This window comes from Trachymyrmex cornetzi, unplaced genomic scaffold (assembly GCF_001594075.2).
Source record: "Trachymyrmex cornetzi isolate Tcor2-1 unplaced genomic scaffold, Tcor1.1 scaffold1553, whole genome shotgun sequence".
Taxonomy (NCBI): Eukaryota; Metazoa; Arthropoda; class Insecta; order Hymenoptera; family Formicidae; genus Trachymyrmex; species Trachymyrmex cornetzi.
This window is the reverse complement of record NW_017296150.1, coordinates 92,576-112,025: the sequence shown is the minus strand read 5'-3', so window position 1 is coordinate 112,025 and position 19,450 is coordinate 92,576. Positions and strand designations below refer to the sequence as shown.

General features: G+C 30.9%; 2 protein-coding genes across 6 annotated transcripts in view; both read right to left on the bottom strand.

Moving 5' to 3' along the window:
• LOC108758251 (uncharacterized) overlaps nt 1-2,320 on the bottom strand; it is a 14,404-nt gene extending 12,084 nt beyond the window's left edge. The window contains exon 1 of the mRNA XM_018503113.1: nt 2,193-2,320. The gene's annotated coding sequence lies outside the window, so the exon portion shown is untranslated. The remainder of the gene's footprint in view (nt 1-2,192) is intronic.
• A 3,153-nt stretch (nt 2,321-5,473) lies between these two features.
• Nucleotides 5,474-18,753, bottom strand: LOC108758254 (spore wall protein 1). 5 transcript variants are annotated; one of them, XM_018503121.1, is made up of 7 exons: nt 13,484-13,916; nt 12,499-12,644; nt 10,559-10,672; nt 9,095-9,398; nt 8,602-8,834; nt 6,128-6,262; nt 5,474-5,840 (listed from the first exon to the last, which is right to left on the bottom strand). In XM_018503121.1, exons 2-7 carry the CDS (start codon nt 12,604-12,606, stop codon nt 5,742-5,744), a joined length of 993 nt encoding a protein of 330 aa, XP_018358623.1. In that variant the 5' UTR covers nt 12,607-12,644; nt 13,484-13,916; the 3' UTR covers nt 5,474-5,741. The 5 variants fall into 5 exon arrangements, with proteins under 5 accessions (XP_018358623.1, XP_018358620.1, XP_018358621.1 ...); XM_018503118.1 differs by lacking the exons at nt 5,474-5,840; nt 6,128-6,262 and adding exons at nt 6,804-7,572; nt 18,426-18,753 and having other exon boundaries at nt 13,484-13,806; XM_018503119.1 differs by lacking the exons at nt 5,474-5,840; nt 6,128-6,262 and adding an exon at nt 6,804-7,572 and having other exon boundaries at nt 13,462-13,907.
• Nucleotides 18,754-19,450: the final 697 nt, after the last annotated feature.

Sequence of the window (19,450 nt, the reverse complement as noted above, 5' to 3'; positions counted from 1 at the left end):
TGAGAGTTGGAGGTGAGAGTCGTGCGTCCCTGAAAGTCAAAACCTATGTAGAATAGTATTTAATATTGCATATATAGCAAAAATAATACGTTATTTTTCAAACTTCTTTTGTTAATAACCTTTTAACGAAGGACGAGCGACGGCTAAAACTTGTTGGAGGTTACTCATGATCATGACCTTGACAACATATGTCAAGGTCAAGGTCATAGGAGGGGGGTCCCCTATTCTGTAGTTTTACCTATATAAGATATTCCAGAATCTTTTCACTTCGTTATAAAACATTTTTATTGGATTATATGTATATTTACTTTATGCTGTTCTGCAAGATGTAAATATATAACGCGATAGTTTTTCAAGAGTTTTTCCATATGTACACGATTATCTTCAGCTTCATTAGAGCTATTTGACACTATAAAGCAACATTATAAAGATTAAGTTAGCTCATGATCTGTTTTACAGGCAGGTGTGGCGGTTTACGCTGCACACCAATTTTAAATTTAAAATCATATAATGAAAAAATTAAAAGAAAAAATAATATAGGTAAAACTGATTTAGGAAATTACAAACATTCAAAATGACGTAATATTATCAATAATCACTATTATATGATGAACTACGCAATTTGCAAAAGAAAATTGTAAGAATTTTATTTCCGCATTCGTAAAATTCGTTTTTAGCTGATTTGGTATAGAAACAAGCCACAAATACATGAATTATGAGTTTGTATTATACTTCCACATAATTAGCTAAACAGATCATGATTTTATTAGTATTAATAAAGTGCAATAGTTAGTTTCTGAGAAATAAGGGGGTGTCACTTCAGGGGACCTATGTCAGCATCGGCGTCTCTCCTCTATTATAATATAGCATATGTGTTATGTTGCAATTATAATGTTATATTACAGTTATGTTGTTGAGTGGCAAATTATAATTAACAATTATGGTAATGTTAGTGTTTGCTGAGATATATTAATATAAGTAAAAAAATATGTTGGTAAGTGAGTAACATACAAATAAGAGAATGAATTGTATATTCAGTTGAAGCGGATCTTGACATTTACATAATAATATATACATAGGATAGAACGGGGCTTTTCGTCCATTTCTCGCAATAATGTTTATGTTTCTGAACAGTACATGTTGATTATTTAAAGGTTGTGCTTGTATTTTCAAGGAGTAATCGTGATTGTATAATTATGTAATTATAAGCATGCACGTCAATGCAAAGAGATATTGTTTGCTGTAAATTTTCGTATTACTTTTAAAAAAAAGGAAAATAAACTTAGAAGAGCTACGAGCCAAAACAAATTTTAATGTACATGTAATACAGTTGACATTAAATAACATAAAAATAAAAACAAGATAAAAATATGTCTACAAAAAAACTAATGCATATATTCATTGGCTGCGTTCAGCAGAAAAAGCAGCTTTGCAACTGTTGTAAAATTCTTGAATATGATTGGTTTATACATTTAGATTCAATGAGGAACTAAGGACAAGACCAATCATATTGAAGAATTTTACAACAGTTGCAAAGCTGCTTTCTCTGCTGAACGCAGCCATTGTTGGATACTCGGCGATATTCGAGTGTTTGGCGCAAATCCGGGATCTACCTTCCATCGACTACATATAACTGAAATCAGGGGCTAAACAGCGAAGGACTACTTTTAATTATTTTTTGGCATTGTACTTTTATAATTAATTATTTATGTTAGTCTATTTTAGTTAATCGCTATTTATATATACATATTTCAGAACTTTGAAAATTACCCGAAAGTGATCGAAACGTTAGTTTTTTTTGTAGACATATTTTTATCTTGTTTTTATTTTCATGTTATTTAATGTCAACTGTATTACATGTACATTAAAATTTGTTTGTTTTGGCTCGTAGCTCTTCTTAGTTTATTTTTCTTTTATTTGAATTATTTGAGCCATTCTTTATTATGTATTTTTACTTTTTAAAGTTGAAACTGATATAATAGCCCTGCTCTACCCTACGTAAAGTTTCAAATATACTTTGAGTTTTGTATCGCCAATTCGGTTAGTCGAACCTGGAATGTCCGAATCACATAAATGTACTGAAGTAGAAAGAATACTTAATCATCAATCCAATAATGATACTAATGAGTACATATAATACAATATATGTAATGCGTATTTATATGTATGATATATAGTTAAATCTACCTTACCTTCCTATTGGGCAGATATTTTTGTTAAGAGATTATTATTTCTTTTGTGCTATTATTATTTTAATTTTATCACACTGATATATAATTGTATCACGCGTTCTTTCGCATCATCTATCTATCGCGTTAGTACATATAAGCACAGTAAATGAAATGAAACAAGTGCATCTTGCAGGACGGCAGAGCCAGCACTAGCGAGAGATGATTTCTCTCCGTCTCACGACATCTCGAATCGGCCTCGAAGGTTGTCAGCATTTTTACGATACTTCTTACGTATTCTCCGTGTAAACAGAACAAATCGACAAAATTCTTCGCCGGTTCCGCTATTGTGCGGACAAAATACCGCAGGGACTTTTCGATACAAGAAATGATATGCGTTTTTAATGCCGTTATTTTGATAGATAATTATCATGGTTACAATTAAATATTATGCCTGAAATTATTCAATTATTGTTTATCAAATTTGTTATGTTTTTTATCTTTAAATTTTTTTATAATATCGTAAATGCAAATCAGCAATGCTTCATGTTTTAAATTTAAAAATAATGTTATTTTATAATAAAATTAATATTTATATTTATTTGTTTTATACTTTAATTTTGCTAAAATTATATTATATGTGCTATTTTTGTTATTTAAAAAAGCATTTATATATGAGAATGCAAAAAGAAGTAAATATTTTGCGAAAATTTCAAATTCGTGACTAATTTTATTTATACTAGTTTGGTTTTTATTAGTTTGACACTGCACATTTGCTTGTGAAATATGAGTAACATATACGATTTTCGTGTAGTACGTGTAAATTACGTTGCATTGATTATTTATTTAAATTGATGAATTATTTAAATGCGTCACAGTATCGTCGCTGGTAGAATTCTTGACTATTTTTATCTACGTTCCTCACGGTACATGTCGCAATTTTTTCTCGAACTTTGCACATACGATTTATTTTTGCATAATGCTACACGTCTCTCATTAATTTTTCTTTTCAAAAGGATATATAATGCAACAGGCCGCTGATCTTAGAATTACGTAAAATGTTTTTGCTTCCAGTCTGATGTCGACACATACAATATAATATGTACATAGGTATAAAGATCTAAAGCTAAATGATCGTTAAATGCGAGCTTTCTTCTGATTTATTATTTTATTAATGAGTACTAATAATTAATTTTCTAATACAAACACAACAATGAAATACAAGTAATATTTCAATTAACATTATACATACAGAATGTATCTTAAATAATGTTTACTAATCATATAGTGCTATTCCTAATAAAAAACTGATCGTGAGTCGAAAAGTTTTCTACCATTTTGCAATTTTGCAATAATTAACGAGATATTAATTACTAAAGATTGCCAAATAAATGGATGAAATCAATGCATAAGACAATTTTAAGGTATCTTTCAATATTCTTTGTGAAATATTTTGAAAATGTTTCTTAAATAACTCTTAAAGATATCTTAAAATTGTCTTACACACATTCTACAATAAGCCATTATTTAAGTTTTAAGTCTTAAGCCGTAAGAAATTGATGAGTTATAGTTGAATATGAGAAGAATAATTGACTATGATTGGTCAATTTATTATGATTTAATTTAATTAGTGACTTATTGTAGAAAGCCTATATATTATGCGTCGATTTTAGATATTTTGCTTATTGGATAAATAAAAAAAGAATATTGCGAAAATTACAAAATGGTAAAGACTTTTCAACTCAGTTCTTTATCAGGAACAGCACTATATGATTAGTGAGCGTTATTTAAGATACACCCTGTATATAATTTAATCTAAAGAAATACATTTTTTATTTTCTCGATAATATTAGAGTGTTTATTGCTTAACACATACGAGGAATGCACGTGTTGCAAAGCGTTACATCTGCTTCAGGTGTCCTCGTTATGTGAACGGCAAAACGTTACATGGTCGAGTTCTAGCTAGATGCGACACCCTGACCACTGGGTCTTGTATAATTCGCGCTGTTATCTAGATAATAAATCCTTAAGTATATAACATCACATGCAATACACGTTATTGACGCAAAAATTTTTATGCAATCTGCTTATTGTGTAACAAACTAGTATTGATAAATAAGAAGTTGTTATCTCATCGTACAATAACTTCCAGGTAACATATCATAAAATAAAAAGTCTGCATGATAATATTTTTTTATTTATGTAAATTACATACTATGGCAGTATTAAGTTATTAATAAATAAAATTTATAACAAAAAGTTTTAAACAAAGTTTTAAGTTATATACAAAAAATATTCTAAATATCTTTTTATATTTGTTTACATAAGCTAAAGTAAATTAATTTTTTTAGATGTAAATTTGTTTGATTGATGCTCTTTTTTTTCTTTATTTTAACATACTTTATATCACACAAATTAATTAAAATTTGACTAAATTGTTCTTAAAGTAACATTATTATCTACATGGTCTACACGTACATAATTATATAAATATCTATTTTATAACAATATACGCTTCAATCGTTAAAAGCGTATTTATTTCTGACTTACGACGCCAATTTTCGAGTCATTTTATAAAATAATAAAGCAGGAAATATTATATATTTATATTATGTATAACGAGTGCAAAAATAATGAATAAAATATGAGGCAAAAATGTGGCGTCATAAATAACAGTTATTTAATAACAACAGCGAAGAAATTTCTGCAAATATTACCGTCTTATCCCCGAGAGGACATTCATGAAATTATAAGATGAAATACATAAAATTTGTAATCTACAATTATTTACAAAAACAGATGAAGAAACATTGATCTCTTTTCAAATGTTGATAATTGTTTGCTTAATTAATTTCGACATAGTATTTCGGCAAAAGAATAACTATATAACGAATTGTCTCAGTGGAATTGCTAAATTAAATGAAAAGGAATTATCTAATAAAATTGAAAAAATTATTTTAACTGTGTTTAAAAATATAATTATGCTCCTAAAAATGCACAATTCCTAAATCATAATGTAAAAATATTGCAACATAAAGTATTATACATTTAGTAAACTAAATTTGAAATTTTAAAATCAAACGGCTTTTGGGCATTGAATCAATCTTTTAAGAATGTTTTTTAAGCATTTGGAAATAACTATTAGATACCGTGTCTTGATCTACTTCTTCAATATGCTGTCAGCTGTCTCATTTATTATATTTTTGAAAAAAAATTAAAATATGAAATATTACACCTCAAATTGAATTTGTCTAATTTTTAACATCATTTAAAAATTTTATTTTTAAAAAGCTATTGCGTTATAATGAATCGTTTTAATGCACTTATTGCGAAATTTTTCATTCATTATTGTGCAATGTTTTCACAATTTGTCTATCGGGGTATCTTAACTAAATCTAGGATCTAAGACATTCTATAATCAAGAAAACTTTGGAATAGTCTTCACAAACTCTGATCAACAATATATATCTATTCAAGAAACATGACCGGAAATTGTGGAACATTTCTCAACAAGAAACAATGATCATTGAGCAATTAATTCGTAGTACTAATACGAAATAAAAATCGGATTTTTTATTTGTGGTTATCCGATGGTAGACCCTTTATGGCGAAACTACCACGAAAGAACGGTTTAAAGATTTCCAGCAACGTCTGCGTCCGACGGGCTGAGTTCTGAAAAATATAAATGATCATTAAAGACAACAGTATGGAGATTGATAGTTCTGTCTCTATTGACAATAGAGAAATTGCTTCTTGTTTTTTCATAGCAAATATAGCGAAGTGAATGAAGAGTGATCCGAACATAAACCTAATCGATTAAGCTGTACTAGAAAAATGTTGCATCATAATAACGGAAAAGGAACATATAATTAAACTCGCGCGTCAGCGGAAAATAATCATTAACGTATATTTTATTAGTATGTGTTGCTTTAATAGTAATATATGTGCATTGTACTTACTAAAATTACGCTGTTGAGAACTTTGCTAACATTAGTTATTAAAGTGAAGCCAGTGCCGAATGCACTTGATGGTATTTCCAAGGACACCCTAGTTCTGTCAAACACAGGTGTATCCTCCGTAGTAGTAATCCCTTTCTGCAAATACATATAATCAGATTTTTTGTTGTTTTATGCTATATCGTATCATTTATTAGAATAGAAATGATAGAGTATCACATGGAAAAATGTAGCAGTGAAAGTATATGTAAATTATATTTATGCAGGTAATTATGTTTTTTACGATCGTTTTTATTTGTAATTCCAATGAATATAAAGAAAAAATAAACGTGAATTGCTAGTGCTATGATTTCATAGATATTTATTGAATTCATAGTTTCATAATTATGTTTAGATTTATAATTTTAATATATTTGTTAAAAGATATAAATAAAATAAAATTTTTTATAATTATAGATTATAAAACTATTTATATATTTATAAAACTGTTTTTTTTACAGAAAAGTACTATATAGTGCGAATAATATTTTAAAAACCACCAATAAATGTTTTAATTTAATATTTTATTTCAATTACGAGATTAATATTCAATTAATAATTTTAAAAAACGTAGATTAAAAGGTATCAAAGTGAATGTATATAAGTCCTAAAATATAATAAAGATATGAAGGAAGGGATACATTAGAAACTTCACGATATTCTGAAATTTACCTCATATAGTAGACAAAAATATAATTGTACGTTTATTTGACATCAACATTATATCACACCATCATCACTATCTTTTATATTAATTTTTCTTTGTATATCATGGAGCATTTGAATGTACTATTTACATCGCTTACACAAAGCTTAGCTAATAGTCCTCGAATACGAGTTTATCGCGCCCTTAAAGGCTACTCTTAAATTATTTACAACTTTCACGGTGGCAAATCGATTGACGCCGCTAGTTCTTCTATAATTTATATTAGACATAGCGCAGTCCACACGATTCGGCCGGAAGTGTTGATTCATCAGGAGAAGAGTTTCCTGGAGAATTTTGTTTCTCTCTCTTTCATTAATTTTTCATTTGGATTCTTTAAATACGAATATTTTATGAAAGAGAAGGGCTTCTGAAGAGAGAAAGGAGGTTCTGCCAATTATCAGCCCAGCTAGAAACAGAAATTCACATTCCGTGTTATATGGAATGCCAATGTATTCCATTGAAAAATCGTCCACATATTCCATCGAAAATCCATTGACTGTCCGTCCCATTTTCTCGTGGTATGTTTAACGTTCGTTTGTTGTCTGTCGTTTATCTTTCTCCAAAGAGGTTTCTTCTCTCACGCAATGCTGCTCGTTGGTCCAGGTGTTAATGTCCGCAGTCAAACGTTCCCTTTCCGCATCCCGTGTTATCCCACCTGCCTTTAAGCCGCTTAATACGCCGCTTGTGGTGGTGTATAATCGTACTGTTTGTGTACAATACTTGTTTTAATGGCGCATATGATTTATCGGAAGGCTTCGTTCTCGTGAAGGCGCCTTCCAAGGTTAAAAAGGATATATCTTGGCAACATCGATTAGCCGCAGAGCCAAAGGTTTAATAAAGCGTATCGATAGGATTGGCAAAGCACGTTCTTTATTGTATTTAATTATATTGCTTATATAAAATGGTAGCACTTCAAGGAACAGAGAAAGGTATCGAAGCAATAGTAGAATATAGAAATAGCATGCTTTTAATATTATAATAGCCGTATTCAGAAAACGAAATAGCTCAGTGAGCGCTCAGTGATTTAATGTGCGTGTGATTGATCTTTAATTCTTCGTTAGATTTAAGCGTAGAAACTAATCGTAATAAAAATTATTAAGCGCACACTAAACTGCTTTGTCTGTTGAACGCAATTAAATTTAATTGTTATATAAAAACTGAAGCTTTACCACACAAAATTAACAATTTTATTAAATGTATCACATTTTTATAATAAAATGAAAAATTAATAACTAAGATATGTTAAAGAAATACATAAGCAATAGTGACCAAATAAATGAATGAAAAAAATGCAAATGAATGAATAAATATATAAAAGAAAAGACTGATAAAAATAGTTAAGGATTCTTATACAGTATAGTGCTAATTAAAATATGAATACTTAAAAAAAGCATTTGCCTCTACTAAAAACTTATTTGATTATGATATGGCACTGAATTATTATCATTGCAAATAGCGATAGCCTTACATGCACCGTCGCCATCAGTCACCCTCGTCCGAGTTTGTTAAGTAAAAACTGTTCACCGATCAATTTCTAGGAAAAAAAACTGTCATATTATCCATATTTTTGAAGTAATATACGTATACCGCTTTCTTACGAAGACACATATTCCAGCAGACAGCTTGCGTTACGTATCAGACATAGAACAGGCGACATGTAAAGGGACTCCAAAAGTATAAAAAAGAAATAGTTCATAGAAATAAAAATAAAATTAACTCATTGCGACCCTACCCCTGCCAGGTTGGCGAAGGCTCCGAGATTGATCCCAGCGCCAGCGCTCGTACCGCCATTGTTTCCACTATGAGAGTCGCTTCCGGAGCTCCCACCGTTACCACTGCTACCGCCGCTTAAACTGCCTAAACCGCCGCTACCTTGACTCAGGCTCGACAAAGAACCTATCTTTTGAGTCAAGAGATTGCCAAGGATGGCCGATCCGGAAGGTCCTGCGCTACCGTCTGCATGTCCTACATTTTATAGGCAAAACAATTAAAAATGATATAAAATGGTGACAATGAATGTAAACGCTATCTTAAAAGGATGTATACATATCAAAAGTTAAATATTAATTGCGCGAAACGTCTTACAAATAATTGCTTCTCACTAGAAATATGATTACAGGATTTTTTTTTATTGAATTTGGAATTTTTTTACCCATATGTGAAAAATATCTGCTTAAAAACTGATCGAATAAACAAATTGGAAAGTATCTCGCAATTTCACGCACCTGCACCATCAGTTCCACCCGAACCACCAGAAAGGCCGCCAGATAGCGAGCTTAATGGTGCGATTTTCGAGGCCAAAGCCTTCGAGATGCCAGCCGAAGCCCCTGAGAATAATGTCGTCGCACTGTTTATGAGGGGCCCAATGCTACCCGTCGCAGCCTTAAGCTTCTGAGACACTAATTTGTTGAGGAACTCTGATGTAGCCGAATGTTTATTGTCGATTCCGAAAACAGCGTTTTTCTCTTTGTTAGATTCATCAAGAACTGCGAGCGCTTTCGTTTTTGAATCTATGAAGGAATCTACTTTCTACAAAAATATATACTTGTTAAAGAAATTAATAATAACAATTTATTATTTGTATGTATCTACATTGCGTATGAAGACTTTTAAAGTAGCAATAGTAAAAACAAGTGTTTAAAATTTAGAATAGATGTCAGGTTTTTGTAACGTTAAAGTAAGATAAAATAGATTTAAAAATTACATTATTTAATAATTAATATTAATTGTAAAAATCAATATTAAGACTTTTTTAAGCTAGTTTTATAGCAAGCTATTTTTATAAACTTATATCTACTTTTTTAATACTTTTTTGTATTAACATATTTATTCTTTAATATACATTTATTTTCAGAAAATCAAGTTGTAATTTACAAAGTTTTTATTAAAAATTTTTATTAATTATAATGTATTTATAACATTAATATCGTTATTAATAATGCATTTCAATATTTACTGCCAACATTGAAAATTTATAGTTTACGTTACATATATACAGAATAAAGACCATTCTGAAATCAACCATAATATATTCATATATAAGCAAAAATATTATAATCTTGCTTCAAAGATATCAATCTTGATTTAATTAAATTTGTTTTAATGCAAGTATTTTTTTTACTTTGCACTTAATTCAAGACTTGATCAATTAAAAATCTTATATCAATACAAATTCAATCAAATCAAGATTGATATCTTTGAAGCAAGATTATAATATTTTGGCTTATATATATGAATATATTATGGTTGATTTAATAATAGTTTTTTTTCTGTGTAGGTATGTATACCATAGATTTCCAGTATTGGCACTATTAGAATGCAGTCTAATATATGAAGTATAAAACATTTTTCAATATTTAATTTAAATTCTTGAAATATTTCTTTAATTAAAAATAATGTGATCTATTGAATAGTTATAAAGATAATAAGAAATTAACAATAAAAGTAACGACTGAATTTACTGTTACAGATAAGAAAAAGCAATAATCGTTACCGCGATAAAGTAACAAAAAGCGTTACAAGTAACGCATTACTTCCCAGTCCTGAAGATATATTACATTTGAAGTAGGATTTTAATTACATATTCTATTATTAATTACTACATTAATGCCTTCACAAGGTGTTTTGACGTGTATATGTAAGAGTAGTAGAGATTTTTTTTTACAAAAAAATTAATTAATTATTCTTACGTCAAACACAAAGTTAATGATGCCGTTCGATACTCCAAGCCCGATGCCAATCTTTCTCTTGTCCCTATCGCCCCTTTCGCCATCGGTCGCATCATCAGCTTCGATTACGTAGACCTATGCAGACCGTAAAATTAAGCTACTTTAAGATTATCAATTAAAAGAGATAGTATAAAGTAACAAATTAAAGCTAAAATTTATAATCAAAGGAAAAAAGAAATGATGATGAAACGCGTTATTACAGGAAGAAGTTTCCTTCATTTAGACTTTATCAAATGCGTTTTTATTTATTAGTCAAGTGTTACGTATTTCATTACATACTATTGAGATAACTTGTTTCATAAATATTTACACGGAGTATTTACAATGTCTGGCAGAGAAAATGGAAAATTATTACAATCGCACTTCGCGTAATATTTATGTAGTTTTCTAAATTGTAATTTCGTACGTGCATGCAACCCCATTATGCAATGTTGCTTTCGTTCTAGACTCGAGGTCGATCTGTGTTGCGGATAATCCTCAAGTGGAATCACATTGCGGTTACATTAACGCGTGATCACGAATGGTGATAACGATGATGATGTACAACATTACATATTCGTTAATCGATGCGCGTGACACGTTTCAAAGAATTTCGTTACAAGCGTTCATCCGTCTCTAGCGTGTTCAAACTTGTACAGGTAGCGCCGACTACTTTCACTCTTGACTCGTTCTCCGAGATCATGTTTCTCGCTTTTTCGTATATCCCTTATCCTCTGTCTCTTTTCTCTCTTTTTCTCTCATTTTTGTATCATTTACAACGAATTTAGCTAACGTAATGTTTCAGTTATGTGATGGGATAACTTCCTTTAATCTTCCTTTTGACTCTTTCTACAATGACGAATGATCTTTTTTTTTTATGATGTTCATGTTTGCTCAACCAATTTTTTATTAAATATTAAAATATATAAATATAAATAATATGTAAATATAAGTAAAAATTAAATATGAATGTATAAATATACAGTTCTGTTCCAAAATTAAATATAGTTTCTTGCTACAAAAAAGAAAAGAAAGCCGTGGCATAAATTGAAGTAGACTTTCCCCTGGATTAATCTACAAGATAAATATTTATATAAGCTACAAGATTTGGTACTGACCTAGATACTTCTCCTATCGATTGCATACTTCCTAATCAGTTAAAATGAAATTAGCGAATAGACAATTTTTGCAAGGTTTACTTTCACTCTTGTTGCTAAACTTGTTTTTTGTTTCTCCGGTAATGTGTTTCATTCTACATCGAGTGAAGGTATGTACTTAATCGATGCGTTACGCTTATAGAAAGGAAAAGAAGGACGCAACATCTCGCAACGTAGATCGTCAAATTTTCGTCCGTTTAATTTCGAAAAGTACGTCACTTGTAATGATAATTCAATTATGTCTTTCGTATCTTGACTTATTAAAAACCTCTAAGGAAATGCGATGCAGTGGCATCGTAAAATTCCGCTTTCGACATAAGAGATCGACAATAGCTTTCTGCAAGTACTTCAGCATTCAAATCGCTTCATTAGAGCAAAGTGCGCGATCGCAGCTATCCTTCCATTTCATTCTCTTACTTTCTAAATAAGATTTGAAGTACAATTTGTCCTTCTGATATCTTTCTTGATATATATACGACTAGAAATCAGAGAACATTTAATATCTTAATATAACATTTTGATCGTTTCAGTTCTTTAAATGGGATACTGAGAAAAATTTCTGATTGAAAATGAACGAATCAGAAGAGATTCTAATCACGTCAGAAATCTGTTTAAAATTATAATTATAATTACAATTTTAATAGAAATTAAAATTATAATAGATGTAATCAGAAAATTCTGATTTGTTCATTTTCAATCAAAATTACAATTAACATAACCTTCAAAAACTTTTTTTCTAGTGAAAGACTAACGTAAGCAACTTACTTCGTTCACCGGATTGAGATCTTCTTCCGCGTCTTTTTTATCAACAGGATTGCAATTGACAATGGTGATGACCAGAAACAATCCACAGAATGCACATAACATCCGCATTGTGTCTTCTTCACTTGGTAGATTGGTTGCGATTTAGTCTGCATGAATAAAAAAAGCTGTCTGACACAAGGCGGCAGGATTCCCGGTAGTATACGTAATAAAATCGAAAGTAAATCTTAACTGTTCAAGTGAAAGGGTGTCTGAGCGAGCTTGGAAGTATTTAAACATTGATTTTTAGCTAGATGATTTTTGTAACTACTTATCAATTAATTACTGATAACATTTCCATGAAATGAAGAAAATTAAATGCCGACAAATCGTGTTATGTAAATGCAATGTATGCAAATTGAAATTTTATGAAACTTTGATAAACGTTTCTTTGAAAACCCGTTTAAGCATAACAACAACTACTAGAAAAGATTTATGTTTTGTAATACCACAGAAAGAAACGGTAAGAAATAAAGATGACCTTTTTTGAAAAATTACGAAAAAAAAAATTGTTTATTTGTGAAAATGTTTAATAATAAACATTGACAGCTGTCACTTAGTTGATTTGACTGTTATAGACTGTTATAGACGTAAAATAGTTGGTCAAGTACACTGCAATTTCAAAGAAATTTGCTTGTTAGTAATAAGCAGCTTTCAATCCGACTGTCAAATTACAAAATGATTGGTCGAGTAATAGGATGTAATTGATAAGAACGGATAAATGATCAGCTTATAAAATAATCGCTTAAGTACATAATAAGAGAGAAAAAAATGTGAGTAAAATTGTAGGAGAAAGAGAACAATGCCTAACACGTGTTTATACTAGTTCGTTGAAATCAAACAGATTCCTTCGTCACAAACAGAACAGGAAAATCAATGAAATCTTAGCGAGTGCATCAGTCACGTGGCAGTTAAAGCAGAACGTACATGAAGGGTTACGTGGACTTACGAGTGCCGGTGCGGCGAGTGCGTACGAGCGAGCGAATGCGTGAGTTGTGTACCTGGCGGAGTGCGAGGCTCGTTTGAGGACCACGGTGAAGGAGGTCCCGATGTCTTACGGAGCCGAAGGGGAAACGAAGGCGAGCATGTGTGCCCCTTCAAGAATCGAGAATCGTGCACCGCGCGAGCCTCGCCTCCCGCAGGTGGGGCGCCCTCCAATTCACTCTATTCGCGAAATCCGCTCAGCAGCCAATATCATCTACAGCGCTCGCCAATGAGACACCCTCCTCCTTCTGTCGTCCTCACTTGGCTAACACTTCAGCTTGTGAATCGCTGAATTACACAGTTACAAGTTCGCAAGTTACCGCTACTCATGTTTGACAAAGGTCAAAGTCTGATTTGAAAGAGTTTTAGGTACAATCATCGTACACAATGTAAAAGATTTCATGTGAAATTACAATTATAATGAATAATTTTTGAATTCACTACTAAAGGTGTATATTTATATACATACGTAAGTAAAGTTACAAATAAAGTTATTCTTCTTTAAAATAATTCAATAATTTACAAATAATTAATTTACACAACTAAAATTATGTTTATAAAAATATTTAAATAATAATTTGCCAACAAATTTATGTGCAGTTTTTTTAAGTTATTGATTTGTATCAACGTAAAAGCGCAAATATATTGTCTAATGTTATTTACTGTTATGTTATATAATATTACAAAAATGTGTACATTTACATTAAAAATACTTACTGTAAAACATTGTATCATTATAAAAAATTTTATATTACTATAAAATAGACTATGTTGTTATATATAGTAATATCTTCTATTTAAAAATATAAAAATATATTTACAAAGGTAAAAATATTATTTTTTGTAAAAACGCACAATTTTATATATTTTCATTACAAATATTGTGTAAATTTTTACACATTATTTACGTAATTTTACACATTCTTTTTACAGTGCAGAATTGTAAAGTTTAATAAGTCAGTTTCAAAGTCACTCCACTTTTGGGTTCATTTCTTTTGTTATGGCAATAATAATCAATAATTTAATGGCCAATCTTGCAATAAGCATCACGCTCATGCATAAACAACAATATAATCCAAAAAATCAGAAAAGATATTATTGATTTTTTCATATCATCTTTTTCTCAAAATAGTAAAAGAAGAGATATAGCATTAAAAGTAATAGGAACTACATAATTTTTAGTTATGTAGTTCAACGTATCTACAGCAGGTGCTATGTAACTCAATAGAATGCGCATTTAGTAACACACAGTTTAAGATAATAGCTACATCAAAAAGAGCTAAATCACCTTTAGTATTAGAACTCTCATTCAGTTGTGTGAATATCTACGAAAATTTACATATGTATAACATGCACAAATATTAATGCTTTTATTGCGTAATTTTAAAGTTTCATGATTTATGTTAAAACTTTCTTAAGCCATTATCTTACATATGAAATTGGAGAATATAGTTTACGTAAGAAATAGTTTCTTTAAATTATCTTCGTTATTTTGCATATTGCAAAAATATGCTTGACACATCGTTCTAGAAACTGCGAATAAAAGAGATGATGCATTACAATATTTGTATCATGTTGTAATCTTTTACAATCTGCCAACAAAAAGTTGAGAAACTGTAACAATTACTTAAGGAAATCTTACTTTAACATCATATTAATTATTTCAATCTTTTTAATCGCTGGTTAATTATCGTTATACGCATTAGATTTCGTTCGTAATTATCGTGCTCACTGGTTTGATCTTAAGAGCTGTTAACTAAAATAAACTCTCCTTTTGCCTTGACCAAAATTTAAAAGGCAGCGTTTCAACTTAAAATGCATTTTTAGAAACGCAGCATGTAGTAATTGATTAAAATTAATCATCAGATGACCCTCATATTTCTTGTGGATATTCTCTCTTTTGGAGCAGACAGGAAAAGATATAGATTTGTTCACATTGCGCACATATACAATTCGCAATAGGGTAACTCCGGTATATACGCCGCACCTATCTAAAACTTAATTTATTAAGTATTATTTACTATATTTAAAGTAAACGAACTATATCAGTAAAAATTTTGTACTGTCTACTATTACGAAAAAAATATTAAAAATTTGAAATATTTATATTTCGTATTAAAAAATGAACTTTTTTAAACCCTTGCATTTTTGCCGTATATACAATAGGGGTGGGATATATGGCTACTCACAGGAGGACGGGGGGTATGTACGGCTCATGAAAAATTTATAAATAAATGCATATAAATAAGACGTAAAATGATACAATAACTTATAAAATGCATTTATAGAGTTTTATTAAGAAATAAGAATAATAAATATGTATATGAAGTAATAAATAATAATTACAATCTTCCCACATGTATTGCAAGTGTTATGACATGAGGCACATATTTCATGTAATGTGTTTATTGTATTTAATACACTGAATTCAATCTGCGCACTTTGTATGCTTTAGGCATAAATTCCGCCCGCTAAAATGCCGTGTATCCCAAACAGGTGGGATATACAAGGCAACAAATTAAACAAAGAATACACGAGCAAAGTACTTATATTTTGTTATACAACATGCTTTACTATTCCTCTACACTTATGTATCATGAAATAATCACTAAGTTTTTTTTTACACGTCCTACAGTAATCATTTTATGCAGATTATAATTTATGATGGTACTACTTAACATATAGTGACAAATCGATTTAACTCACAATAATTTCATTAATATTAAATTGCGGGAAAATTACATCCACTTCTTCTATTTTTTCTGACTTCTGCAGCGTAAATCCCAGTGCGGTGTATTTGCCGGAGTTACTCTAATCCTTATAAGTTAATTGACACTTTAATTGGAAAAATAAAAACTTTTAAATTAGACTTAAATATATATCTCAATAAAACTTGCAGTTATATATTTAAATTTAATTGTTTTCGACACTTCACATTTAAATATAGATAGATTGACAATGTTTTCATATCTTGATGTATTTTTGTTATTTCCTGAGTGCAATAAACAGCACAATTCCAAATAATTAGAATTTTATAAGAAAATTTTATGAGAAAAAACGGATTTGTTGAGAAAACATCAAGTACTCTTAACATGAAGAATTTGGATAATGCACCTTTGGAATGCATTTAGAATTGCATTTATAAATGTAAATTAAAACAGCGATAATCTATTCTAAACACACGTTCTGTATCGATTAGCAGTTACTTTTTTAGGACAATTGCTCAATGGATTCCTTTCGTCGCCATTTAAAATCGCCATTTATATCCGCTATATGATGATGAAATCAGGTCGTCAAAAATGGACTAGAACACTATAGTTTTTCACAATTGTCGCGATACAAACAACTATCTAACAGTACAACAATCTAACTTCAAAATAAAAGATTGTCACTAAAAATTTGTATTAGATTAAGTTATAATAAAATTGTTTATCTCATAAAATATAAAATACACGAATATCAATATAGTCGATATTAATCGAGAGAAAAGCATTAAATCATTTTTTCACTGGAATATTTTATTGAGAGTCTGAGAGTAAATTCGATTGAAATCTATCATTTTTGATGTACGATGGAGCTTTATTAGCTGCCTAAGTAGTAAGACTATTCTGTGGTCAGACTGTCCAGCCGGTCGTGAAGTGGCGCCACGTGGCGAACACACGTTCAGACGAATATGGCATCTCAACCGCAACCGAAGAAACACATCGAGTGACTTTCCAATGGAAGAGAGAGTAACGCACCTCGGTAATCCTGCAGGAGGAAAGTAAAAAGGGGAGCAGAAAATCCCACGCGTTATTCACGTGAAGTTCGGCTTACATAAAAAGATACATATGTATGACTCATTCCCTAAAAATAGAATCGAAATCTTGTCGGAAGCGCTGCCAATGGGAATAATGGATTGTCATATTCGCGAATCTTCTTTCTTTGAAATTTTATTTCTAGATTCTCTCGTAACGCACTGTGCCACAATTTCTTAAGAAAAAGTTTAAACGAGGGCAATCGTCAAGAAGTAAAAGGAGATAATATAGCAATATCCTTGTGTACGCAATTGTTTTTTGTACGTAATTAATAAAAGATCCAAGATACGATTATGAGAGTGTCAGATACGTGTTAAACATTGCATCGACCATTCTAGTAGTGTCGCATACGAATGAGAAAAAGTAACTTGCGCCATACGCGCACTTTCAACAACAATGTACATATTTCAAAACCAATGCTAATATACTGTAACTATTTATCTATACATTTATTGAACGTATTTAACTTTGTAATCATCAATTGCGCTTTGCTGGCAGAAGAGTGCAACAAATTCAAGTTGTTCTAAGAATAACCTACTCGTAGTTATGATTACGAGTTACGAAAACACGAAACTCAAATGCACTTGGACGTCAACTTTCACGATATCCTTCTTGTCATGTTTGTAAAGCTTCTTTTTAATTAAGTATAAATTTACAATATTTCTCGCAATAAATATGTTAAGACGTGGCTAAATTTCGTGTTTGATTAATTCAGCTCACGAACCTAATTTTTCTTGCAATTTAATCGAGGAATTTAACCGACCAGCGATTTCTAATTTTCACTTATTTTATACAAATCAACAAAAATAATTTACATTCGTTTAATCAATCAATTAACAAAAGTTGTTATGAAATCAATTAAAATATAAATAAAGCATTTCTTGCAAAATTGAATTTAAATGCTCGTCACAATGATGACATTAACATAGATTTCATCAATAATACCGTTTATAAAAATAAAAATGTTTAGGTGCATTTATTACTCAGCATTTAACACCATTATTGTCACAGAGGCACATCGAGCTGTCTCTAATCAACTTTACAGATTACTTTCCTTGCAATAATTGTTTATTGATTCATTTTGCTTTACGTCTCCGCAATTCCACATACCTTCGTCTCTCAAAGTCACTTTCTTCTCGCAAACAGCAATTTTCGATTCTGCCGGCCCCAAAACGCAAGATGCACTCGTGAAGAAATTGTAGCAATGGTTCACTGGTGACATGCACCACTCGATGGTGTCACCTGTGATCGCTCCAAGCGATCGTTCACTCGCGCAATCGCGACCTTTACCACGAACGTCCTATCGATCATCGATCGCGATACGAAGGTGGGCGAAGTGGACGTCTCGTAGGAGGAACTCCCGAAACGAAACAAATGAAGAACCCGTTATTCACGACGCAGCCGATCGATCGGGACTTTGATACACGGCTGCGACTATCCGCCGGAACGAAGGCGAGGAGCGGTCATGCGTTCGCCGTTCGCGAAGAAAGTTGCAATGGGGAAATTGGCCACACGAAACGAACGCGTCACCGTGGCGACGCGAATGACGATGACGAGGTGGGCGAGGAGATTTACGGCCAGGCGATTTCTGCGTCGCATGACACGCGCGTGTGACAGGCCTGTCACACGTTGACAGATCGATGATAGGATTGCTGGATCAATTGGCTCATCGACCGGAAGTAAGGATGCGAAGCGAGGTAGCGATTATCCGAGCGATTTTCCATACGACAATCTTGTATGTACCTCTGATATGTAGGTATGTTTCTTAGAAATTGTGACGAAGCGGATATTCTTGGGGAATACCGAATGAAAGTACAAGGAAGAAACAATTTTCCAGAATCATTTAGAAACGTAGCCACATACAAAATATAATTTTGTTGGATAATAATTGGAATTTCAAGCATGGTGAGTAATGCTGTAAAATATTTTGATATTATAGCAACCGGTTTAAGTATCCTATATAATTATTTTCAGATTTGTATCTAACTAAATATTTTAGATCAGCAAAACCATTTTTTTCTATGGATATTGTGACATATTTTATTTGTAATTTATTCTCGAATAATTTATTTGTAATATTTATTTTAACAATAACACTATATTAAATTTGCTAATTTATGCGTACCAACTACAGC

Bases quoted from the DNA above. Each gene is read 5' to 3' on its own strand.
- LOC108758254 (XM_018503121.1), bottom strand. From the start codon at position 12,606: ATGCGGATGTTATGTGCATTCTGTGGATTGTTTCTGGTCATCACCATT. The intron at 6,263-8,601 runs GTAGGGTCGCAA...ATGTATTTGCAG, and splicing joins CCTTCGCCAACCTGGCAGGG to AAAGGGATTACTACTACGGA. The intron at 5,841-6,127 runs GTAAGTACAATG...TATATTTTTCAG, and splicing joins TTCTCAACAGCGTAATTTTA to AACTCAGCCCGTCGGACGCA.